General features: G+C 42.2%; 1 protein-coding gene, 1 non-coding gene and 1 pseudogene across 3 annotated transcripts in view; 2 read left to right on the forward strand and 1 right to left on the reverse strand.

The window, feature by feature from the left end:
- TNPO3 (transportin 3) overlaps nucleotides 1-20,164 on the reverse strand; it is a 100,355-nt gene extending 80,191 nt beyond the window's left edge. For both annotated transcript variants that reach the window (XM_005550732.5, XM_065542540.2), the window contains exon 1: nucleotides 19,702-20,164. In XM_005550732.5, the coding sequence (XP_005550789.1) occupies nucleotides 19,702-19,821 (120 nt within the window). In that variant the 5' untranslated portion in view covers nucleotides 19,822-20,164. The remainder of the gene's footprint in view (nucleotides 1-19,701) is intronic.
- Nucleotides 20,165-20,957: 793 nt separating this feature from the next.
- LOC141409925 (triosephosphate isomerase pseudogene) lies at nucleotides 20,958-21,959 on the forward strand (annotated as a pseudogene).
- A 4,967-nt stretch (nucleotides 21,960-26,926) lies between these two features.
- On the forward strand, nucleotides 26,927-27,030 carry LOC123572671 (small nucleolar RNA U13). Its single transcript, XR_006697221.1, has one exon. It is a non-coding gene; the product is annotated as a small nucleolar RNA U13 (small nucleolar RNA).
- Nucleotides 27,031-27,386: the final 356 nt, after the last annotated feature.

The raw sequence follows: 27,386 nt of genomic DNA on the forward strand, positions 1-27,386 counted from the left end.
GACAATAGAAAGTAACCATTATCTAGATAATGAACTATCAAAGACTAAAATAACTGATGTCTTAACCAAAGTAATAAAACATCACCAATAGCTTTTATGTGACTCCTGATGTGATTCAGTAAAAACGACAAATTATCGTCTATGCAGTATTCTTCCAAAAAAGGTTTGACCTAAATGCAATCATAAGAAAAGAACCAGACAAATCTAAATAGCGAGGCATACGAAAAACTAAGACAAAATGGCCCATTCTGGATTTGTGTGGGGTGTGTGTGTTTTTTCTTCTTTTTTTTTTTTTTTGAGATGGAATCTCACTCTGTCACCTATGCTGGAATGCAGTGGTGTGATCTCGGCTCACTGCAACCACTGCCTCCCAGGTTCAAGCGATTCTCCTGCCTCAGCCTCCCGAGTAGCTGGGACTCCAGGCGTCTGCCACCACACCCGGCTAATTTTGTATTTTTAAGAGAGACGGGGGTTTCACCATATTGGCCAAGCTGGTCTTGAACTCCTGACCTCATGATCTGCCCACCTCAGCCTCCCAAAGCACTGGGATTACAGGCGTGAGCCATTGCACCCAGCCGTGTGTGTATGTTTTAAAGGGACAGGGTCTGGACACAGTTGCTCAGTCTGGCTTCCTGGGCTCAAGCAACCCTTCCACCTCAGCCTCCTGTGTAGCTGGGGCTACAAGTGTGCACCACCACACCTGTCTTGGATTTGTGTTTTAATATCATTATCATAAAAGAAAAAAAAATACCCAGGTAATTAAAGAGACACAACAACCAAAAGAAAAGCATTACCCTTGAAGGATCCTAGATTAGGGAAAATAAAATTTTAGAAAGTTAGAAATCTGTAACTAGAGCAATTAGGAAAATTTGAATACAGACAGATAATACCATCATATCAATGTTAAACTTCTTGAGAGTGACAACAGTTTTAGTTTATTTTAGAAAAATATCCTTGTTCTTACAAGATACAAGTGGAAATGTTTAAGGAGTAGGGCATTATAAGGTTTACTTCTAAAAGGTTAAAAGAAACAGTTGGAAAAAATGAATAGCTGATTAATATATGCAAAGACTTAGAAGACAAAACTGGAGAATTTCCATTAATAAATGGAATATATTAAAAAGAATTAAAAGGAAATTCTAGAAGTAAAAAATACGGTAACTGAAATTAAGAACCATTAGAAAGAGCCTGAAATTAAGAACCATTAGAAAGGGCCAAACAGCAAATCAGACAACTGAAGAATTATAGATTACTATGCTTGATAACAGGTCAATAAAAAACAGAAAGACTGAAGCACAAAGTCAAAAAAAGGATAGAAGGTAAACAATGAGAAGAATGCAAGCGACATGTGGGACACAGTGAAAAAGGCTAAGACACATATAACTGAAATCCTAGTAGGAAAAAAGAAAACGGAAATCAGGAACAAATGAAGAATAATGAAAAAGCTGTTAAATATATGCGTAAATCCAATTAACACTGATTATATAAAGCAATAATATCTTGTGGGATTTAAAATATATGAAGAATAAAAATGCCTCAGAAGAGTTCCACATCCACCTAAGATATATAATGACAGAAACAATACTGCTTTCCACAAGTTAACAATACACAAAAGCAAATAAACTATAAAATAACCTTGCTTAAATGCATCAGAAAGCTGAGGTCTTAGGGCAACCAAGTTGACTGAAATCTAAGGACAGACCTCTAACAAGGAAAACGAAGGCAAGCACTGGCTCATCTATGACAGGACAGAGGAAGAAACTAACGGCACCTGGCAACCAGCTCATAAAAATTCAGCTAACACTTCTAACAAATTGAGAAAGGCTGCATGTGGGCTAGCATGAGCATATAGAACCCCCGGGACTCAGACACAAGGGGAACTCAGTCACCCAGCAGGATCACCTCCGCAGACCAGATACTCAAGAGAAAGATTGGGGGTAGGGCAGAAGACCAGCTCCTTTGGTGGTGCAGTCCTGGAGGAGGGGAACAGCCTCTGTTGCAGAAAAGCACAAAAATCTCTGACTGAACCCTTCTTCTCTGAACAAAAGCCTTAGGCTATGGGGAAGGGGCAGCAAGGCATGTCACCCCTCAAAGCACAGGTTAAGACTCACTGCAGTTGCACTAAGCGTAAAAGAAAAACATCTACCCCAGGGGATAGGCATAAAACAGTCTTGAGCCTATAATAATACTACCAACACCACGAGAGGTCTCCTACCACTGAAAGAAGGGAAAAAAAACTATTTTGCACAATACCTGCCAGATGCAAGGCAAAGAATAAATGCCACAAGAAAAACTAGGATCATTGAGGCCGCCCTACCAGTGAGAATGGCAGACAACGGAAATGCTAAACACTAGGTTAGACCAGGGCAACAGAGAACGTTACTGTTCCCTCCTCCCGCAAATAAGCGAACAAATTCTAAATATATCATACTCAAACTCCTGAAAACCAGAGATAAAGAGAAATACTGAAGGTAAGCAGAGAAAAAGGACACATTAAATACAGAGGAACAAAAGTAAAAAGCTAGAGCAGACTTCTTGTCAAGAATGAGGATGCCGGAAGACATGGAGAGGTAGATTTAAAAAATGGGAAGAAAAAAAGGAAAGAATTCCAAAGTCAATGAAACCGTATTTCTAAAATGGAAGCATTCAACACAAAGAACCCAATTTAAAAATGGACAAAGCAAAAAATAACAGATGCTGGTGAGGTTGCAGAGAGAAAGAAATGCTTACACACTGTTGGTGGGAGTGTAAATTCGTTCAACCATTGTGGAAAGCAATGTGGTGATTCCTTGAAGAGCTAAAAACAGAACTACCATTTGACCCAGCAATCCCACTACTGGGTGTATACCCAAAGGAATATAAATTGTTCCATGCATGCAAATGTTCACTGCAGCACTATTCACAATAGCAAAGACATGGAATCAACTTAAATGTCTAACAACGGTGGACTGGATAAAGAAAATGTGGTAGATATGCACCATGGAATACTATGCAGCCATAAAAAGAATGAAATAATGTCCTCTACAGGAACATGGATGGAGCTGAAGGCCATTATCCTTAGCAAACTAACACAGGATCAGAAAACCAAATACCGCATGTTCTTATTTATAAGTGGGAGTTAAATGATGAGAATACATGAACACAAAGAAGAACAACACACACTGGGACTAACTGGAGGTAAGAGGTTGAGAGGAGGGAAAGGATCAGAAAAAATAATTAATGGGTCCTGGGCTTAACACCTGGATGACAAAATAATCTGTACAATAAACCCCTATGACACAGGTTTACCTATACAACAAACCTGCATGTGTATCCCTGAACCTAAAAGTTTTTTTAAAAATGGACAAAGAACTTGAATAGACATTTCTCCAAAGATACATGAATGGTCAAAAAGCATATGAAAAGATGCTCAACATGATTAGCCATTAGTGCAAATCAAAACCACAATGAGCTATCACTTCATACCCACCAGGACGGCTATAATCAAAAAGACAACATGAAGTGTTAGTGAATATGTGGAAAAACAGGAACCTTTATACCCTGCTGGTAGGATTGTAAAATGGTAGGTACAGCCATTTTGAAAACAGGATGCCATTCCTTGAAAGGTTAAAAATAGAGTGTTATCAGCCAGGCACAGTGGCTCATACCTATAATCCCAGCACTTTGGGAGGCCAAGACAGGAGGATCACTTGAGCCCAAGAGTTTGAAACCAGCCTGGGCAACATGGTGAAACCCCATCTCTAGAAAAAATACAAAAATTAGCTGGGCACGGTGGTGTGCACCTGTAGTCCCAGCTACTCAGGAGGCTAAGGCGGGAGGATTGCTTGAGCTGGAGAGGCAGAGGTTGCAGTGAGCAGAAATCATACCCCTGCACTCCATCCTGGGTGACAAAGCAAGATTCTGTCTTAAAAAAAAAAAAAAAAAAATAGAGTTATCATATAATCCAAAAATTTCAACAGCACTTGTATATGAATGCCTTATAGCACTATTCACAAACGATAGCCAAAAAGTGGAAAGAGTCCCAATGTCCACTGCCCAATGAATGGATAAGATGTGGTATATATGTTGAATGGAATACTGCTCAGCCATAAAAAGGAATGAATAATATGTACTATAACATGGATGAACCTTGAAAACATCATACTAACTGAAAGAAGACTAGTCACAAAGGATCATGAACTATATGATTCCATTTATATGAAATATCCAGAATAGGCAAATCTCTAGAGACAGAAAGTAGATTAGTAGTTGCCTAGGAATGAGGTAGGAGGTGGCAGGCCAAGGGGTACAAGTCTCTTTTTGGTATGATGAAAATGTCTAGCTGGGCACGGTGGCTCTCGCCTGTAATCCCAGCACTTTGGGAGGCCAAGGCAGGTGCATCACTTGAGGTCAGGAGTTCAAGACCAGCCTGCCCAAGATGGCGAAACCCCATCTCCACTAAAAATACAAAAATTAGCCAGGCATGGTGGTACACACCTGTAATCCCAGCTACTTGGGAGGCTGAGGCAGGAGAATTGCTTGAACCTGGGAGGCAGAGGTTGCAGTGAGCCAAGGTCATACCACTGCACTTCAGCCTAGGCAACAGAGCGAGACTCCATCTCAAAAAATTAAAAAAAAGAAAATGTCCAAAACTTGATAAAGAAATCTCTATATTAAAAACCATTAAACAGTATACTTTAAATGAGCGAAATGTAGTTGTGTGAATTATATTTCACTAAAGCTATTTTTTTAAAAACAGGCAAAACAAATCTGTGGTGATGTAAGTCAGAACAGTGGTTATGGGAGGGGAATGATTTACTGGGAAGAGGCATTCAGGTATCTGCTAGAGTAATAGAATGTGCTATGCCTTGAAGTTATTTGTGATTACTTAAAATGTACATATAAGAAAAAAACATTGAGTTATACACTTAAGATGATACACTTTATGTAAGAAAATTACCTCTCCTTAAAAAAATTATTTTTCTGTGGCCGGGCACAGTGGCTCACGCCTGTAATCCCAGAACTTTGGGAGGCCGAGGCGGGCGGATCACAAGGTCAGGAGATCGAGACCATCCTGGCTAACATGGCGAAACCCCATCTTTACTAAAAATACAAAAAATTAGCCAGGCGTGTGGCAGGCACCTGTAGTCCCAGCTACTTGGGAAGCTGAGACAGGAGAATGGTGTGAACCCAGGAGGCAGAGTTTACAGTGAGCCGAGTTTGCGCCACTGCACTCCAGCCTGAGCGACAAAGTGATACTCGGTCTAAAAAAAAAAAATTATTTTTCTGCAAGTTGAAAATTGCACCTTTTTTTTTTTTTTTTTTGAGACGGAGTCTTGCTCTGTCGCCCAGGCTGGAGTGCAGTGGCCGGATCTCAGCTCACTGCAAGCTCCGCCTCCCGGGTTTACGCCGTTCTCCTGCCTCAGCCTCCCGAGTAGCTGGGACTACAGGCGCCCGCCACTTCGCCCGGCTAGTTTTTTGTATTTTTTAGTAGAGACGGGGTTTCACTGTGTTAGCCAGGATGGTCTCGATCTCCTGACCTCGTGATCCGCCCGTCTCGGCCTCCCAAAGTGCTGGGATTACAGGCTTGAGCCACCGCGCCCGGCCTGAAAATTGCACCTTTTAATGCTCATTATGTTATTTTCTAGTTTGGGGTTTTTTTAAACTAAACTATGGATGGCAGCTATATGAATTTCCCAGGACAATGCTATGGGAAGTTAGAAAATCACTGACTTATTCTTGTGCAAATGTATCAAGTAGAAGCAAAAGGAAAGCACTATCTTCTAAATTCAAGCACCCTTATTTACTTTGATACTGTCTTACCCTCTGGTCAAATGTACTTCTCCTTTCAAATACTGTATTGGTTTTTTTCAGAATAATAACTAAATATGAAAGTGACTCCTAAAGAATCACTTGGCAAACTTGGGTATCAAGGCTACTAAGTACATTGCCAATCAAAAATCAACCATGATGACACTGCCCATACTAAATGTTAAGGGTCATAATTATCACTTTATTTTGAATTCCAGGAGAGTTTAACAATTGTTGACATCCAGCCAGGCATGGTGGCTCACACCTGTAATCCCAGAGCTTTCGGAGGCCTAGGCGGGAGGCTTGCTTAAGGCCAGGTGTTAGAAACCAGCAAGATCCTGTCTCTACAAAAAAAATTTAAAAATCAGCTAGGCATGGAGTATTTGTAGCCCAAGCTACTCAGGAGGCTGAGGCAGGAGGATTGGTTGAGCCCAGTAGCTGGAGGCAGCAGCGAGCTACGATCACACCACTGCCCCCGAGCCTAGGTGACAGAGTGAGATGCTGTCTCAAAAAAGAAAACAAAATGAAACCTCGTTTTGGCCACTGAGTCATAAAGAAAATTCAACCAAATCCTGATACCCTACACACTACAGTATATTGCTCATTGTTCTTCCCCTCTGCTAAACAGCAGAAAAAAGGAAGGGAAGGAAGAGAATCAATGAAGGAAAAGGGATTCTTTATAAGGAGAGAAGAAAGCACTTACACTTCATAGGACTTTCTAGCCACAGATGCCAGGTGCTACCCACTGAAATCCAGGCTTGGACTAAGCTCCACATTTCTGAAAGGACCATCTCAACTGAAGCCTGGGGCTCAGAGTCAGCAGGAGGAAGCTGCAGCTCCCACTAGCAGCACATTTCAAAGAGGCTGCAACAAGAGAACATTTTCTATTTAAGCATCTAATTCCAATCTTCCATTTCACAAAGCAGTAGCAGAACAGGCCTTTATATCAGTCTTTTCAAAAGATATTTCCATGACTATGTGATGAATATGAGGCAGGCTGTGGCCCAGCAATCCTTTCACTAACATGCTCTAAGCCCTTCATTATACTTCACAGCAGATCCTAAAGTACTTGCTCCCTTTTTTCTTTAATGGTGCACTGTTGCTCCAAGACTCACTTCTAAACTAACATTTCTAAAACTGCCGAATCAACCAAAATCACTGAGCAGGCCGTCAACAATGCAAGCACACACCCAGACAGACGCCTAAGGACTCATTAGCTGCCAAGAATTAGAAGCAGATTACAGCTGCTAGTTAATTCCACACAAAAACTCCTCAAATTAAGCAGAATTACCTAAAATACTTCACTGAGTACCAAAGAGCTCTGGCAAATAGAAAATAAAGCTCTGGAAATACAGATAATTCAATAAGACTTGAGAAGTAACATAAGTGTCAGGTTGCTGCATTTTTTAAGCATTTCAATGAGTGAACGATATTATTTATTAAATGAAGATTTTCAAAGATTTATAGTATATTGGGGAAAGTTCTGGGAAGGAAGACTACATCAGAACACAGAGTAAAAAGGACTCAAAAAGAAAACCATAAATCAGTCAAACAAAACAATATTTTAGATATATGCCCTGCAACCATGTGGTATAGCGCTAGAAAAGTCAGAATTTCCCAAATCAAGAAAAAGTCATTTTCATGAGACAGGTAAAGAAAGAAAAAGTCTAATTTACCTGAAACAGAAAAAGTAATTTTTTAAGTCATCAACTACCTTCTTTTACATAATCCTTTATGAGAATTTTACAAAACGAGATAAATTGCTAGATTTGTTACAACAAATTACTTCCTGATAATTTTCTCAGACAGTGGGAAGAAAACTGGTTTGAAAGGATACCAATTAAGAAAAAGTAAACTGAGGGGCACATAAGATAACCATCACTATCTAAAAATATTTTTCAATATAACTTCTTTTGCAAGATGGCCTGCAACACAGAAACCAAGATGAAATCAAACTTAACTAATATCTTTACCAAAGCAGTGATAAAGCAACTCCCATCCTCCAAAAAAAAGTTGTAAAAGTAATCATAAATCCCCTAGCAAGCTCCCAGATTCACAAAATACACTTGGGTATACATAAACACATTTTCTAGAAGCAAAAAAGTACCCTTACAGAGGTAAGTTCAGTCAGCTTACATTTTCACAGCCATCTCCATAAGAGCTAAATATATAATCAAAAGGAAAAAAAGTATTTTCCTCAGGAGGAAAGATATTCGTAGCTAAAAACAATTACTTAAAAGGAAGGGCCAGGTGCAGTGGCTCACACCTGTCATCTAAGCACTTTGGGAGAATTACCTGAGACCAGAAATTCTACACCAACCTGGGTAACATAGCAAGACCCAGTCTTTAAAGAAAAAAAAAAAAAAAAATTAGCAGGATGTGATGGTGCGCACCTTTGGGCCCAGCTTCTGGGGGTGGGGGTAGGGGACTGAGGTAGGAAGATCACTGAAGCCCTAGTTACAGTGAACTGTGATCCTGCCCCTGCACTCCAGGCTGAGTGACAGAGTGAAACCCTATCTCTAAAATAAATTGAAATTTAATCAAAATAAAAGAAAGGAATCAATGAGGCCAATGACAGCACTGCACAGTGTGGTGTTCCCAGATTCTCCCGAAATCCCAGAAGTTCTGAGACAAGCACTTTCAAATGATCCTATATCATAATGACCTTTGACAAAGGAATTTTGGCTGAACTATGTAGTTGTTGGTCACACATAAGATGATACTAAGATATCTTGCCCCAATTTTTTCATGACAAGAATCCCTACCCAAAATAATAATCCTCAATTACCTATGAATGTGGGTATTAATCTCAAGAATGGCCCTGAAAAAGATAAATAAATTTAGATCCATAAAGCTAACTTCAGTTGGGAATGACCAAGGCAAGCATTACTCGATAATCTTTTCCCTGTGGGCCTTATTTATACTAGGCAGTCTTGCTTTAAAAATAGAAAATGCCAAGCTTGAAACCATTTCATTTGAAACAAATGGTTAGCCCATGCAAGGGCTTCCTGAAAGCCAAAATACAGAAAATTTATCTTCTTTCAACACTGGTCTCTATTTCTGCCTACCTGTTCAGTTTTATAGTAACTCACATAAACCAGATGAGAATTCTATCGTACATACAAAGCATATGTTAACAGTGCTTAAGGCTCAAATTTTTCAAACTTAATATAAATGTAAGATGTCTAACTTAAAGTATTGTAATAATATATTAAAGTGGTTTTTAAATCTCTGAATGCTTATTTATATAAAAGCATGTATATTTTCTTGAACTCCTGACCTCAAGTGATCTGCCTGCCTTGGCCTCCCAAAGTGCTGGTATTACAGGCATGAGCCACCACGCCTGGCCTTTTTTAATTTTTTTGTTTTTGAGATGGAGTCTTGCTCAAAAATCTATGTTTTCATGTCTAGTTCCAAATATATTCTCTTGCTTTGAAGATAACTGTTAAAACATTACACTATGACTGAGACAGAAAATACAACTAGGAAGCAATGAATACAAAATAGAAAAAAGAATTGTGCTGTGGGCTTGAGAAAAAAATAAGTAAAAACCGTTATGCAAACTCTGTCAACAGAAAACCCAACAAAAGGAAAAATACTTGTTTTCTAATTTCATTTTGGAGACTCTACCAGAAGAGGAAAATTAAATTAGTACTTTTAAGAGTATGTACATACCCAACACTACAAAACTATCCCCTGTAGCAATACTGTTAACTTCCAATAAAGAGAAATAAGGTTTATCTTAGAGGCTTCACCTGCACAGCTGGAAAAATACTCTCTGATAATATTTCAGCACCATGGTACAAGCGAGGGAAATACAGGACAGGTAGTCTGAGTAATCTCAACTTCCTATGAAATAAATTTGTTTTTAAGTTCAACAGAGCTTAAAAATCTGGGAAACAGTATGACAGTTCCCCGAATAAGTAAGTAAATAAATATAGAATTACCACATGATCCAGCAATTCCACTTCTGGGTATACCGTATATTCAAAATAACTGAAAGCAGGTACTCCCACAAGTATGTGTACACCCATGTTCATAGCAGCATTATTCACAAAGGTGCAAGCAAGTGTCCATTGATGGATGAATGGATAAAGCCAAATGTGGTATATATACATACAACGGAATATTATTCAGTCTTAAAAAGGAAGGAACTTCTGACACGTGCTACGCACATGAATGAACCCTGAAGATATTATGCTAAGTGAGAACAGCCCATCACAAAAAGGCTACATGCTGTATGATTCCACTTACATGAGGTACCAAGAACAGTCACATTCATAGAGACAGAAAATAGAATGGTGGTTGCCAGGGACTAGGGGGAGGGGCAAATGGGCACCTATTGTGTTTAGTGGGCATAGATTTAGTTTTACAAGATGAAAAAGTTTTGAAGATGGATGATGGTGATGGTTGCACAACAATGTGAATGTATGTAATACCACTGAACTGCACACTTAAAAATGGTTAAAATGCCTGGGCACGGTAGCTTATGCCTGTAAGCCTAGCTACGTGGGAGGCTGAGGTGGCAAGATAGCTTGAGCCTGGGAGTTTAAGGCTGTAGTGAGCTATGATCACACCACTGCACTCTAGCCGGGGCAACAGAACGAGACCCTGTCTCAAAAAAAAAAAAAAAAAAAAAAGTTAAAAATGGTAAATTTATGTTTCGAATGTTTTATCACAAAAAAAAATCTATAAAACCTACTTTCCATTTCCTCTATAAACATCAGTGCAATCACTATAAAAGAATGCTGAAGAAATATCTGAAAAGCTGGAAAAACTATTGTAATTAGAAAATACAGCAGTACACTGATAATTTTACATCCTAAATCAAACAACTTTGGGCCAAGGCCTGACAAGATGAGAAACTAATCAAAATATGGAGAAATGCCACCACATAACAGACTACCATGGCAACAGAAATACTGTCACAAAATCACAAACATAGACTCCAATACTTCAAAGACATGAAATGTTCTATATTTGCACTGTACAGCACTTGGAATTTGGGTACGTGCAAATAAGAAACTGATTTTAGGCTGGGTGCAGTGGCTCATGCCTGTAATCCCAGCACTTTGGGAGGCTGAGGTGGGTGGATCACGAGATTAGGAGATCGAGACCACCCTGGCCAACACAGTGAAACCCCATCTCTACTAACAGTACAAAAAATTAACTGGGCATGGTGGCATGCGCCTGTAATCCCAGCTACTTGGGAGCCTGAGGCAGAATTGCTTGAACCCAGCAGGCGAAGGTTGTAGTGAGCCGAGATCGCGCCACTGCACTCCAGTCCGGGCAATAGAGCAAGACTCTGTCTCAAAAAAAAAAAAAGAAAAGAAACTGATTTTAACTTTTACTTAAGTTTAAATACTCACACTGGACTGGTGGCTGCTACACTGGATGACACAGCTACACTGGTAAACTCTCTGGGAGAAAGATCTTTGGTTTTCATTATTTACATACTCCTAGTTTCTACCAGTGGGAGGCATAGAGTATTCCTAGACTGAACTCATCTACTGAAGTTGTATAGGAACATTATCTACTTTCTAGAAGGCTTTCCTTTCAAAACCATGTTTTGACTGGAAGGTGTGAGCATAAGCACACATAAAAAAATGCCTAAACTTTCTTTTTTTTTTTTTTTTTTTGAGACGGAGTCTCGCTCTGCCGCCCAGGCTGGAGTGCAGTGGCCGAATCTCAGCTCACTGCAGGCTCCGCCTCCCGGGTTCACGCAATTCTCCTGCCTCAGCCTCCCCAGTAGCTGGGACTACAGGCGCCCGCCACCTCGCCCGGCTAGTTTTTTGTATTTTTTAGTAGAGACGGGGTTTCACTGTGTTAGCCAGGATGGTCTCGATCTCCTGACCTCGTGATCCGCCCGCCTCGGCCTCCCAAAGTGCTGGGATTACAGGCTTGAGCCACCGCGCCCGGCCAAAAATGCCTAAACTTTCAAGATAAATCAGTAACGACCAGAGAAAAGCCAAAAACCCTACGTTTTATAACTAGGCTAAAGAATCAATAAATTCCAAAAGGGAAAAGTACTAGGAAAGAAGTTTGAAGCTGACTTTCCACGACCCACGTATTAATCGGTTCTCACGCTGCTAATAAATACATACCCAAGCCTAGGTAATTTATAAAGGAAAGGGGTTTAACTGACTCAGTTTCACACGGCTGGGGAGGCCTCACATTCATGGCGGAAGAGGAACGAAGAGCAAATCAATGTCCTACATGGCGGCAGGCAAGAGAGAGCTTGTGGAGGGGAACTCCCATTTATAAATCCATCAGAACTTGTGGGACTTATTCACTACCACAAGAACAGATGGGGGGAACCCCCCATCATGATTCAATTACTTCCATCTGGCCCCACCCTGACACAAGTGGGGGGGTATTATTACAGCTCAAAGTGAGATGTGGGTGGGGACATAGCCAAACCATATCAACCCATGACGTTTCTGATATCATATCTAAGAAGAAAATTCCTATGGACATGTGATAAACCAAACATGACAATGCCAACTTGGTCTATCAAGGCATGGTTTACTTCATCTGCTTTATGCTTTTGATGCTTTTCATCAAAAAGCTGCAAATACCCATGCTGAAGCATGCCTTTTCAGTTTCCAGACTGAACTATAACACTTTTGAGGTAACATCTAACCCAAAGATTATCTCTGTAAAAGTTATCTCCTACTTACAACTTAAATTACAAACTTATAACTGAATAGCTTAAGTAATTGGCCCTATGAAGAGATGGTCTTTCCTTCAATAGCTCTCTACAACTTCTACTAATTTTGGTTACCAGGGGTGGACAAATGAAACTACTAAATGTACAGGACAGGCTACTAAGATTCCTTTAAGATGTGCCTCCAAATACTCTGTCTTTTAGAACACTTTGAAGTTATCAGTGATATTTACCCATCACATAAAACATAACCATGGCTGTACATCTCCAAGAATTTTGGTGGAAAAGGTTTAGAGCAATGAATACAGACTCAGAAAATGACTGTTTTATACAAATATTAGAGAAAGAGAAAAGATGCTAACTCACAGCACAGGCTAAAGCCTATTCAAATTATACCTCTATAGCAAGTCTACTGTCACCAGGTCATTAGAACTATACTAAATTACTCTCAGATTAATTAGTTGGGGTGGTGGGGAGGAATAAGGATAACAGTTTCACAAATACATATTCTTGAAAGTAGTTTTTTAGCTAACTACACAAATTCTATGCCTTACCAATTTCAAATGGATGTTAAAATGCTATACTTATTACTACAGTTAAAATGCGCTTTTGTTTCAGTATACAAAATTTTCTGGAAAGAAAAAAACCACCACACACATTACTTTTGATTACAAATGCCACTCAGTGACCACTTAAAGAGAGCCTTGGCCAGGCACAGTGGCTCATGTCTGTAATCCCAGCACTTTCGGAGGCTGAGGTGAGAGAAGTGCTTGAGCCCAGGGGTTCGAGACCAGCCTGGGAACGAGGCTCAGGTGAGCAAGGCTGCAGTGAGCAATAATCACACCCCTGCACTCCACAGCCTGGGCAACAGAGTGAGACCCTGTCTCAAAAAACTAAATAAATAGGCCAGCTGCAGTGGCTCACACCTGTAATCCCAGCACTTTGGGAGGCCAAGGCGGCCAGATCACTTAAGGCTAGAGTTTGAGACAAACCTGGCCAACATGGCGAAACCCCATCTCTACTAAAAACACAAAAATTAGCCAGGCCTAGTGGCATATGCCTGTAGTCCCAGCTACTTGGGAGGCTGGGGCAAGAGAATTGCTTGAACCCAGGAGGCGGAGGTTGCAGTGAGCCAAGGTGGTGCCACTGCACTCCCACCTGGGCAACAGAGTGAGACTCTGTCTCAAAAAATAAGAGAGCCTTATTGAGTCCAAAAGTTCCTCTCCCTTTCTGCACCTGAATATCTGCAAGTATAAAATGAGGGCAACATACATATCTCATAAAGGTTTTTTTTTTAAAAAAAAAAAAAAAAAGAAAAAAAAGACTGGAAAGACTGAAGAGCATTAAAGGAGCTGAATATTGTTTATTTTTAACCATGTATACGGTTAAGAGTGACAGCAAAAATAAAACTCGCAGATAAAGAAAAATGTGAGTTATCCAACTGAGTATCTGCATGTATGCACTGTGACAATCAACATTTTTAAGAACCTGTGTGTGAAGCATCTTGATTGTTTATCTTAATAACCATGGTTTATTTCTTCAACTATGGGTATTGGACTACATAAACAAATGTGACAAGAATCCCAGTCTAGTAGGGGAGGCAAAACACTTATTTTCAAAGGTTTATAAAAAGGCAAACACAATGAAATAAAGTTCTCTAGGCATTCAATGGGGGCTGAAATCACTTTTGGCTGAAGAGAAGCAGGTAAGCCTTCAAGGAGAAAGTAGAATTTAGTTTGGGCTTTCAAAAGGTGAGTTAGTTTCTGCATTTGAAGACAGGGTTGGGAAAGAGTAAAAGCAGAGAAGAAAGTAAAGTTGGGCAAAGGCAGCATCCACTCTACCACAAAATATTTGTGTACTATGAGAAATATTTCAGCTATTTGGATGCTGATGGGAAAGACTCAGTAAAGGAATCTAAAGATGCAGACAAGATATAGGATAAACCAAAAGATTAAGGTCCCAGAGATTTCAGAAGATTGAGAGATGCAAAGCACCTAGATCTGACAAGAGGAGAAGCAGCTGCATACAACCATGCTGAAGTTTGACCAAATTAGAGGGGAAAGGTGATGGTATATTTATAAAATAACTAGAAAGATAGATCTTGGAATCCACATTTGATAAGGAGAGAAATAAAGACAGGAAGACCTAATAAAGAAAAAGGAAGGGACAGTCAATGAACTGAGGTTTTGATAAAATTCAAGAACTAATGCAGGGACTTCTGTTTAAAATGACTTAACTAACTGATTGAACACAGCTGTTTGCTCTCAGGTCCTTCCAAAAATCCACTAAACATCAGAGTAAAAATTTTTTTTAAAAAGGCAAAAACACATAAAGACAAAGAAAATGGAAACAGATGACAGATATCAACACAACTGTGGAAACTGGAAAGCTGAAGGACAGTGTTAACTGTCCTAGCAGATCTGAAAAGGCTGAAATTTGCCTTGGGGGTGGGGAGGGAGGATGAGATGAGAATGGGGAAAGCAAGGGACAAACTACTCATGCTGCAAAACCCAGGAAGACTGGGGAATTGGAAGCACAGGTACATCTGAAGGCAGATGCGCAGGCAGAACAAAAAACAAAAGAGTGGAGCTGGGTGTGGTGGTGTGTACCTGTAATTTCAGCTACGCAGGAGGCTGAGGAGACAGGATTGCCTGAGACCAAGAGTCTGGGTCCAACCTGGGCAATATAGCGAGACCCCATCTTTTCTTTTCTTTCTTTTTTTTTTTTTTAAAGGGTGGGGTGGGCCGAGCGTGGTGGCTCACGCCTGTAATCCCAGCACTTTGGAGGCCAAGGAGGGTGGATCACGAGGTCAAGAGATTGAGACCATCCTGGCTAACATGGTGAAACCCTGTCTCTACTAAAAAATACAAAAAATTAGCCAGGCGTGGTGGCGGGCGCCTGCAGTCCCAGCTACTCAGGAGGCTGAGGCAAGAGAATGGCGTGAACCCGGGTGGCAGAGCTTGCAGTGAGCTGAGATCGCGCCACTGCACTCCAGCCTGGGAGACAGCGAGTGTCTCAAGAAAAAAAAAAAAAAAAAAGGGTGGGGTGGGGGAGAAATCTGCCAGTAATGCAGCATTAAAAGAAAAAAGTTCTTTGGGAGGCCGAGACGGGCGGATCACGAGGTCAGGAGATCGAGACCATCCTGGCTAACACAGTGAAACCCCGTCTCTACTAAAAAAAAAAAATACAAAAAACTAGCCTGGCGTGGTGGCGGGCGCCTGTAGTCCCAGCTACTCAGGAGGCTGAGGCAGGAGAACGGCGTAAACCCGGGAGGCGGAGCTTGCAGTGAGCTGAGATCCGGCCACTGTACTCCAGCCTGGGCGATAGAGCGAGACTCCGTCTCAAAAAAAAAAAAAAGAAAAGAAAAAAGAAAAAAGTTTAAATAAAAAAAAGGGTCAAAATCTGTGTAAGAAGCAGTAGACTCCTAAATTTCCTCTCTGACTCTGAGCAACCAGGCTACTACTCTCCCACCATAACGGAAGACTCAAGGTTTACTTTGGAAAGATTGAAGTTGAAGTAGGTGGTCTCTGGACTCTTAGACAATAGACTCAGCTAAAGACAGGAGTATCATGCTGAAAACAAGAGATTAAATTAAAACCTACATACTCAGTTGTGAGATCCATCCCCTAGCTTCATTCCCTGACCTGGCTTTAGAACACTGGCAGTCTAGCTTACAACCTCCCGGCTGACTAGAGAACTCAAGGTAAAAGCAACCCAAGAGAAACAGACCAACAGAAAAGCAATGAGAGAAAGGATGAAGGTTCCCTTCTCGATGATCCATTAAATGGAAGAGTAACCCAAGAAAACATCATGGAATCCAAGAATCAGTGGATTCAGCACAACAAAGAGGCAAAGGGAATTCCCTAGGACAGTGTTTATGGAATCCCATAACGATAATTATCAACAGACCTAGCGAACCAGGCCAGACTGGAGCAGGGAAATGCAGGGTTCTTGGGATAGATATTTCCTTCAGCCAAAAAAGAAAACAAATCACCAGTCTGAACAAAGAGGATACTTACATTACTGAGATTTGGGGATGACTTATTGTGGATATACAGAAAACAAAATTAAAAAAAAAAAAAAAAGAGGTATTTGATTACCAACAGGAAAAAAGAGGTTCCACAGAATTTTGTTTTAAAAATAAAACTTAAATATTAGTAAAATTACATAAAGATTTCAAAAAACTGGGTGACGTTATTTGAGATTTTTGAGCCAGCAAACTGGAAAACAGTGAGTTATTATCAAAGCAGAATGTCTGAATTAGCTATTTTGAGGTGTGGTGACTTTTTTTTTTTTTTTTACCATCTTGCTGTCTCCCAGGCTGGAGTGCAGCAGCGAAATCATAGCTCACTCACTCTTGAACTCCTGGGCCCAAGGGATCTTCCCGAGTAGCTGGGACCATAGGCGAATGTCACTATACCCGACTAATTTTCCTTTTTTTTGTGGAAATGAAGTCTCACTATGTTGCCCAGGCTGGTCTTGAACTCCTGGGCTCAAGGGATCCTCCACCTTGGCCTCCCAAAGTGCTAGGATTACAGGCGTGAGCCAATGGGCCTGGCTGGTAACTTTTTTGTTTTTTTGAGATGGAGTCGGGCTCTGTCACCCAGGCTGGAGTGCAGTGGCACAGTCTCAGCTCACTGCAACCTCCACCTCCTGGGTTCAAGAGATTCTCCTGCCTCAGCCTCCTGAGTAGCTGAGACTACAGGTGCACACCACCACGCCCAGCTAATTTTTGTATTTTTAGTAGATACGGGTTTTCACCATATTGGCCAGGCTGGTCTTGAACTCCTGACCTCAAGCGATCCGCCTGCCTCAGCCTCCCAAAGTGTTGGGATTACAGTCATGACAGCCTGGGTGGTGGCTTTTTAGTAAAGACAAGATCCAGGGTGTGATTGTGTGACCAGGTGACTGAAGAGAATGAAGAGGTAAAGGAATCAAAAGGCCAAAATGTTAGCTGAACTGTCAATCCAGATGCTGAAGTTGCCTAAACATGAAGTGTGACTGCTGGATATTTTCCAGATCCACTTTTCCACCCTCTTCTGTCATGTTTTCTGCTCCAATAGGCTGACCTGTATAGACTTTACCAATAGGTCACTGTGTCGCCTGGCTTCCGGCTGGGTTTGGCCAATGGGAAATCCCATCTGTGAAGATGATGTAAGGTTGTAATAGAGTAGTGGAAAGTAAGGAGAGAAAAGTGACTAATATTTAAATAACAATTGCTAACATTTTAATCTCTATGTTCCAAGAACTTTTCTAAGCTCTTCGTAGAATATTAACTCATTTAATCACAACCACCTTCCGTGATAAGCAGAGATTTTTTTCTAGTTCATTTCCAAATCCAAACACCCAGCATAGTTGCTGGCACATGGTAAGCACTCAAATATTGATTTAAAATACACACAACAAGCAGGTTTAATTAGAAAGATAGGACTTTTGCAGTGAAGTGTAGCATTTCTCCTATTTATACTTTAGAAAACTAAACGAAGATCAGGGAATTGTGACTCTCCAGAGATCACAGAAACACTAAATGAGACCATATGTGAATGATTTTCTTGTGTAGCCTACAGTGAGTCGTATTCCTTTATTTTCTAACGAGGACTTGGGCACCAATTTTTTAAGTTTAATATTCAAAGGCAAAGTTGCAGCCAGGCGCGGTGGCTCACACCTCTAGTGCCAGCACTTTGGGAGGCCGAGGTGGGCAGATCACCTGAGGTCAGGAGTTCGAGACCAGCCTGGCCAACATGGTGAAACCCTGTCTCTACTAAAAAATACAAAAATTAGCTGAGTGTGGTGGCGTGCGCCTGTAATTCCAACTACTCGGGAGGCTGAGACAGGAGAATCACCTGAATCTGGGAGGAGGAGGTTGCAGTGAGCCGAGATCACACCACTGCACTCCAGCCTGGGTGACAAAGCCAGACTCTGTCTCAAAAAAAAAAAAAAATTAGTCGGGCATCGTGGCGGGCACCTGTAATCCCAGTCACTCGGGAGGCTGAAGTAGGAGAATCGCTTGAACCCAGGAGGAGAAGGTTGCAGTGAGCTGAGATCGCACCACTGCACTCCAGTCTGGGCGACAGAGCGAGACTCTGTCTCAAAAAAAAAAAAAAAAAAAAGGCAAAGTTGCTCCATACCAAGACCAGATTTTTAAAAAGTCAAAGTTGCAAATTTTTAAATATCATGAACTTGCAGTCTAGGAGCTGATTTAATAAGGCAGAGCACCTTTAAGTATCAGTTATGAGTTAAAGGGAAGAGGGGCAAAAAAATATGCTTGTTAGTATAAAATGCAAAAATAAAGGCAAAGGTGAGTATTTTGTCAGCCTGTAAAAAAGCTTCTTTAGTTGTTTTCAAAGTACTTAATTTTTAAAGTGCATACTACATTAGGACCTAAGTCAGCCAGATCACCAAGAATACACACTCACACAGAAATGAAGCACAGCAAAGGTGTGAAAATTAGGGAAGGAAGCATAAAACATGAATCAACGAATGCAGAAATACAATAGATATAAGCTACAATTAAATATCTCACTGGATGCACATACAGTTTTATATGGAATAATCAAAGCAGCAGTGATACCCATTTTAGAAATAAAAAAATCTAAAAGCCAGAGAAATAACAAGGTTAGAGGATTAATATGAAATAAAATTAGAACTCCAAAGATTTTCTGAACGCAGAATTAATATTTTTTCTTCATATTATGTTGCCATTCCAAAGCAAGGGGAAAACTCGCACGAGTAAGAATCTAGAAACCTGAGAAGTTTCGAGAAGAACAGACTCAAACTGGAGTGAAAACAGGCAAAAAGAGTGAGGCATAAGGCTACGACTGGGAGGAAATTGCCGGATGCAAGTCTTGGACACGGAGAGGAGACCAATAAACCATTCTTAAGCGGAAGGTGGAGAAACACTGGGGTTGGATTTGGTGGGAGGAAGACAAAACGGAAAAGCACGGCCCAAGAAGCAACGGCAAAGACAGAACTTAAACAAGACTAGATCGATGCCACAATCGAAAAGTATAAGACCTACAAATCAGATTCCACCGGGTGGGGAAAGGGCCAGTTCGCGACCGATCAGGTGCGACTAGTTTCCCAAAAGCGGCAAAGATGTAGCTTCGCAGCCCCACCCCACGACAGCAGCTCCTCCCCAAGGAGGACCTCACGAGGTCAACCGCCGGGCTCAGGTTCTCCCCTGGAGCCTAGGTTCCACCTCGCCCCGGCCCCGCGGCACAGAACTGCCTCTCTGGGCCCCTCACCGAACGCTGCAGCTCCCCAAGCCAAAACGAGGCGCGCTCCTTTCCGCTGGGATCTGGGTCGTGGTAAAGCGCCTGCACTGCCTGGTACACGAGCTGCAATGTCGGCTTTGCTCCTTCCATGGTGGTGGCGGCAGTGGCGGTAGCGACGGCTCTGATTCTTCTCCCGAGGCTTCCACGGTTGCTCCGCCTTCGCGCTTCCTCACTGTCTGGGCCACGGCAGCTCCCTGACTGGCGCCATCTCCTCCTCTTTGGCCGTTACCAGGGCAGAAGGTTCCCCGTGGAAGTTGCCCCCTCGGAAACAGCTATTAGGTCGTATTCAGGTTCCTGGCCTTTTTTCCGGTTTTTCCACTAGACCCCAGACTTCTGAGTCCACAGATTCTGGCGCTCCCGTCTTCACTCGCTGACTTGCCTTCAGACGCCTATCTTCGCACGCCACACACCAGCGTGTACCTAAGGTGCGTTTACCCGGACCGGAAGCGACAGCACCGATACCTTTGGCACACTTCCGCCTGGTACACTACAAACGGCCTCCTTCCCGGCACGCCTCCTCTTGTCTCCCCGCCCCCTCCCGGAAGTGGCCCTACCGGGCCAGGAGCCGGGAAGAAGAGCCGGTGTTGTTCTCTCGGTTTCTCGCTTCCAGCTTGGGGCTTTAGCACCGAGATGTGTCCCATATCTAAGCTGCCTTCAGCTCCTTGGAAATGGATCCAGGTTTTTCCTCCCCCTTCCGACTTCCCTATCCCTCTCCAGAGAATCCTTTTCTGCCCTGGTGATCAAGGCGCGTCAATTCAACTCTCCCTGTAGTGGCCACAGTACTGGAGATCCAAAATGACTTAAGACATGGTGCCTACGCTGGCTCTAGTGGAGGAGACAGACACGTAGTCAACTGAACTATTTTACAAACCTGAAATATGTGCCACATTGAGATAAATCCAAAATGCCTAGAATCTCTGTCAGCTCCCCTTTATTTAGTTCTTAAGCCCAAAAGAGGTCTTTCATTCCGCTTACAGCTCCTGGTGCTCTAACTCCAGAGTGTTTTGCATACATCTTTAGGATTATTCTCACATTGAACCGTATTTTTGTGAATGCCTTTCTGTCCGAATCCAATACCAGTGGTCTAACAGTTCACAAAAGAAAACAGAAATCTTGGAAACTGTACTCTGGAGAAATTGGGGACAAAAGGTTAACAGTATATTAATATGAACATTGCTGCTAGTCCTTTGCACTAGTAAATAACTGCTATTTGATAAATGCTCACAATGTGTAAAACACTGTAGTTACAAGAGCTCATTTAATCCGCCTAACAACCTTGCCAAGTATTATTAAAACCCGTTTTAGGCGCTGACACTGACCTACGGCACCTCAGCTCCGGCGCCATGGCGCCCTCCAGGAAGTTCTTCGTGGAGAGGAACTGGAAGATAACGGGCGGAAGAAGTGTCTGGGGGAGCTCATTGGCACTCAGAACGCGGCCACTGTGCCTGCCCATACCGAAGTGATTTGTGCTCTCCCCACTGCCTGTATCGATTTGGCCCGGCAGACGCTAGATCCCAAGATTGCTGTGGCTGCGCAGAACTGCTGCAAAGTGGCTAACGGGGCCTTTACTGGGGAAATCAGCCCTGGCATGGTCAAAGACTTAGGAGTCACATAGGTGGTGTGGTCCTGGGGCACTCAGAAGGCATGTCTTTGGGGAGTCAGATGAGCTGATTGGGCAGAAAGTGGCCCATGTTCTGGCAGAGGGACTCGGAGTAATCACCTGCACTGGGGAGAAGCTAGGTGAAAGGGAAGCTGGCATCCGTGAGAAGGTTGTTTTTGAACAGACAAAGGTCATTGCAGATAATGTGAAGGACTGGAGCAAGGTCACCTTGGCCTATGAGCCCGTGTGGGCCACTGGTACCGGCAAGACTGCAACACCCCAACAGGCCCAGGAGGTACACAAGAAGCTCCGAGGATGGCTTAAGTCCAACGTCTCTGATGCAGTGGCTCAGAGCACTGGTATCATTTATGGAGGCTCTGTGACCAGGGCAACCTGCAAGGAGCTGGCCAGGCAGCCTCACATGGGTGGCTTCCTCATGAGTGGTGTTTCCCTCAAGCCCGAATTCGTGGACATCATCAATGCCAAACAATGAGCCCCATCCGTCTTCCCTACTCTTCTTGCCAATCTGGGAACTAAGCAGCCCAGAAGCCGAGTGACTGCCCCTCCCCTGCATATGCTTCTGATGGTGTCATCTGCCCCCTATTGTGGCCTCATCCAAACTGTATCTTCCTTTACTATGTATACCTTCACCCTGTAATGGTTGAAAGACCAGGCCAATCCCTTCTCCACTTACTGTGATGGTTGGAACTAAATGTCACCAAGGTGGCTTCTCCTTGGTTGAGAGGTGAAAGTCGTGGAATTTGCTCCTGGTTTCCCTAGGCCCTAGTGAGGGGAGGAGAGAGAAACCGTCCTCTCCCTTTTTACACTGTGAGGCCAAGATCCTCCCCTCAGAAGCCAGGGGTGCTGCCCTCTCCCACGGGGCCAACGCCTGTGTGTGTTGTATATGTGAGCCACCCCACATGTGAGGGAAATAAACACCTGGCACTTAAAAAAACAAACAAAAAAAACCATTTTAAAGAAAGAGAAATAGTAATGTAATTTGCCCAGGGATACAGTTCTTAAAGTTAGGATTTGAATCCAGATCAGTGTTGCTCCAAAACCTGTTAAATCACACAATCCCTATCATCTCGTGTGTTCGTTTGCTGTTTGCTTCTGATTTGTTCCTCAAGGAATTTTTAACTTCCAGCAACATGATGAAAACACTGTTACTGCACAGAGTTGATATAATTTTAGATAGAGAAAAGAAACTTGATATTTTAGTTACCCAATCCATTCATTCATTAAAAAAAGATTCAGTGCTGGGCTTGGTGGCTCACAACTGTAATCCCAGCATTTTGGGAGGCCGAGGCAAGAGGATTACTTGAGGCCAAGAGTTCAAGACCAGTCTGGGTAATGAAATGAGACTCTGTCTCAACAAAAAAATACAAAAAAATTAGCGGGGCATGGTGGTGGGTGCCTCTAATCCCAGCTACTCAAGAGGCTGAGGTGGGAGTATTGCTTTAGCCCAGGAGGTGGGGGTTGTAGTGAGCAGAGATTGTGCCACTGCACTCCAGCCTGGGAAACAGTGAGACCATATCTCAAAACAAATTTTTTTGTGTTTATCAAAGGATACTATCAAGAAAGTGAAGTGACAGTCCACAACACAGAAGGGAATGTGCAAATCACGTATCTGATAACTGATTAGTATCCAGAGTATATAAAAACTCTTACAATTCAGCAATGAAAAGACAACTCAGTTTTTGGGGTTTTGTGTGTGTGTGTGTGTGTTTTGCTTTTTTGTTTTGAGATGGAGTCTCGCTCTGTTGCCCAGGCTAGAGTACAATGGCACAATCTCAGCTCACTGAAACCTCCACCTCCTGGGTTCAAGCGATTCTCGTGCCTCAGCCTACCATGTAGCTGGGATTACAGGTGCCCACAACCATGCCCAGCTGATTTTTGTGTTTTTAGTAGAGACAGGGCTTCACCATGTTGGCCAGGCTGGTCTTGAACTCCTGACCTCGAGTGATCCACCCGCCTCAGCCTTCCAAAGTGCTGGGATTACAGGCATGAGCCACCACGCCTGGCCTCAGACAGCTCAGTTCTTTAAATGGGCAATTAATTTGAATAGACATTTCTTCAAAGAAGATACACAAATGCACATGAAAAAATGCTCATCATTAGCCATCAGGGCAATACAAATCTAAACTGCAATGAGATACAACTTCACACCCACTAGAATAACTAAAACAAAAAAATGTTGTGCTGGTGAGAATGTGGAAAAATCAGAACTCTCATACACTATTCATGGGATTGTATCATGGTGCAGCCATGTTGAAAAACAGTTTGGCAGCTCTTCAAAAAATGTTAAACATAGAATTATCATATGAACCAGCAGTTCTACACTTAGGTATATACTCAAGAGAAATGAAAACATGTGTGCATATAAACACTTCCACATGCATATTCATAGCAGCATTATTCATAATAGACAGCAGAAACAGCCCCAATATCTGTCATTTGATACATGGATAAACAAAGTGTGCTATATCCATACAATGAAATGTTATTTGACCCTTAAAAGGAATGAAGTACTGATAGATGCTACAATGTAGATAAACTTGAAATATTATGCTAAGTGAAAGTGGCCAGACACAAAAAGCACATTAATTACATGATTCCACTGACATAAAATGTTCAGAGTAAGTAAAGTTCTAAATATAGAAAGTAGATTGGTCGTTTCCATGAGAAGGATGAGTAGGGAGAGACTGCTGATCCTTAGGGTTGGTTTTCTGTTTTGGGTGTTTTGGTTTTTTTTTTTTTTTTTGGTATTGATGGAAATAAATACTCTGGAATTAGTGGTGATGTTCAGAAAAACCACATGAATATACTAAAAACCATTGACTTATATGTTTTAAAAGCATGAATTTTATGGCAATGTGAACTATATTTCAATAAAACTTATTTTTAAAAGTTCTATGGTTAGGAATTATTAAAACACCACATGGATATTTAGCTAACAGTTGGAGAAAAGAGTAAAAAAATAGAAGTGATACCTAACCCAGAGTAGTGAGATTGGGAACACCATCTGGAGAAAGTATGTCTAAACTGAGACCAGACTGATAGATAAATAGGAAGCAATTAGGCAAAGGGTTTAGTATTGTAGGCAGAGGCAACAGTGTGAAAGCCTGGAGGCAAGGGAAAAAATTATGTTCTGAAGACTGAAACTAGCTGAAGGATAGAGTTGGCGTTGGGTAGGAGTAAGAAATGAAGCTAAACAGTGTTTAACCCAGCTTGATGACCTCATGCCATTACCTGATACATAGTGGGTGCTTAGCAAATGTCTTAAGTGGTGTGTTTCTTAGTTCCTTAGTCTTAAAAAAAACACACACACACAGTCTAGTTTAACATGAAATGGCTTGGTCAGGGAAGGTGGCAAGAACAGAAATAAGAAATTATTGTAATAATCTTGGTAAGGAGTGATGGTAGCCTGGAGTAAAGTGTTGGCGGTGGGCATGGAGATAGAGAGGTATTTAGGAACTTAGGAGGAAGAATCTTGATATGGTGATTATTTGAGCTGCAAGGTGTGACAAGAGGGAAGAGAACCCAGGCTTTTGAGATATGGAACCTAAAGGAAGAAATGGTTTTTATGGAAACAGAAAAGGATATGAGGATGCAGATGAGTTTAATCTTAGCCATGTTGAATATTGAGGCACTTAACAGACAGCCAAGACCAGCAGGCTGTAGCGTGTGTGGGACTGAAGCCCAGGGGGTGGGTTGAAAATCCAGATTTGAAAGTTGTCAGTTTCTAATTCGTGGCTAAAGACAAAGGAGTGATTGAGATGAGCATCTTTAAGCACCAAATAAATGCACCAGAGATGTCAAATATTGTTAGAATAATATATTTGAAATAAAATATTAGAAATACATGGAATATTTAAAATACCAAAAGCCCTATAACTTTTGTCATTAGGCACAATGGTAACCCTAGGAAAACTGGACTCTAATGCAAAGTTTAATGAGACCAAACCCACTCCTTCCTTCTGCAAGCAAGCTAAATATGGATTCTCTGAAGGAAAGAAGGAAAGATGTAATGACTGTTTCTTTTACTGACTCGGGGTGAGATTATCCAAAGATTGAGGAGTGCTGTACCTCAAGCACTCCAGTTCTCTACAGGCAATACCATGAAGCCTTCCGTGAAAGCTTTGATCTGGCCAGGCACAGTAGCTCACGCCTGTAATCCCAGCACTTTGGGAGGCTGAGGTGAGTGGATCACCTGAGTTCAAGAGCAGCCTGGTCAACATGGCAAAACCCCATCTCTACTAAAAATACAAAAATTAGCCAGGCATGGTGGCGTGCACCCATAATCCCAGCTACTCAGGAGGCTGAGGCAGGAGAATCACTTGAACCCGGGAGGCGGAGGTTGCAGTGAGCCAAGATCATACCACTATACTCCAGACTGGGCAACAGAGCAAGATTCTGTACCCCCTACCCCCCCACCAAAAAAAAAGCTTTGATCTGCCATGAGACGGCACCCATGATTTGTGGTGAACCTCAGGTTACAATAATAAGCATAGGTTGTGGCCCCACAGAGGCCTCCTTAATTCTTTTCTAGCCTCTTGACACCCACCCCACCCCTCTCCCCCCATCACTCTCCAACCTCAGGGTAAAGTGAGCCACACTGCACTTTGGGGAGAAATTGCAAAGGCAGTGTGGCAGAGGCCAGTGGTTTTGCTCTAATACCCATTGTTTTCTTTCCTAGAGTTCTTTGAAGAAATATTCTTTTTTTCCTAAGCTAATTCAAATTAAGTTTCTGTCACTTCCACCAAGAATTTTGAAGTCAAACTTAATCAAAATCTTAGCTCGACCTACCATAACAAAACACCAGCTTGAAGAAGGGATATTTATTTTCTCACAGTTTTGGAAGCTGGAAGGTCGAGATCAGGGTACCAGCCTGATCAGGTTCTGGAGAGGGCCCTCTTCCTGGCTTGCAGATCACCACTTTCTTGCTCCTCTCCTTTTTTTTTTTTTTTTGAGGCGGAGTCTCGCTCTGTCGCCCAGGCTGGAGTGCAGTGGCCTGATCTCAGCTCACTGCAAGCTCCGCCTCCCGGGTTCACGCCGTTCTCCTGCCTCAGCCTCCGGAGTAGCTGGGACTACAGGCGCCCGCCACCTCGCCGGGCTAGTTTTTTGTATTTCTTAGTAGAGACGGGGTTTCACCGTGTTAGCCAGGATGGTCTCGATCTCCTGACCTCGTGATCTGCCTGTCTCGGCCTCCCAAAGTGCTGGGATTACAGGCTTGAGCCACCGCGCCCAGCCTCTTGCTCCTCTTCTTGTAAGGCCACAGCCCTCTCGGATTAGGGCTCTACCTTATGACCTCATGTGACCTTAATTACCTCCTAAAGACACTATGTCTGGATACAGTCACATTGGGGGCTAGGGCATCAACATGAATTTTGGGGGGACACAACTCAGTACATAGCATCTGTCATTATGCCCACTTGCCTTGGAGAGTTAGTAGAAGACCCTCATCCTTGCCCAAAAGAATACGATAACATCAGATTTCTTTGGTACACAGATTATAGCAAAAGTTCAGGCAAAGCCATGCTGACTGCACCAGGGACAGGGATATGCTGTGCTTCACTGAAAGACAATACCTTGATTCTTTTGTAGTTGATAAGCATGATGATTGGAGTTTCACGTGCATGTGTGAGATGTACCTCCCTCCAACCTTGTTACCACATCTGCACATTACCTGCCTGATGTGAAAAAAAAGAGAAGAAAAAAAAATTTTTTTAAGACAATGCCTTTGAATTGGATTTCACAGCTCCCTGCCAGGAAAACAAGCAGTCACAATTTTCTCAGGTAGTAACACGGGATACTTACAGGATAAAAAGATGTATGCATAAGAATGTTCATCCTAGTGTGGTTTCCCCTAATGAAAAAGTAGAAATATCCTCAATGTCCATCAATAGGCATCTTGATGCCCATCAAGAACTTTAGGATATATGCATGCATTGGATAGTAGGCAGCCATTGAAAATCAAGCAGAAAGAACTCCCATTAACTTTGTTACATATGGTAATGACATTGTGGCTATAAAGGAAAATGTCCTTACTTAT

The sequence above is a fragment of the Macaca fascicularis genome, chromosome 3, assembly GCF_037993035.2.
Source record: "Macaca fascicularis isolate 582-1 chromosome 3, T2T-MFA8v1.1".
Taxonomy (NCBI): Eukaryota; Metazoa; Chordata; class Mammalia; order Primates; family Cercopithecidae; genus Macaca; species Macaca fascicularis.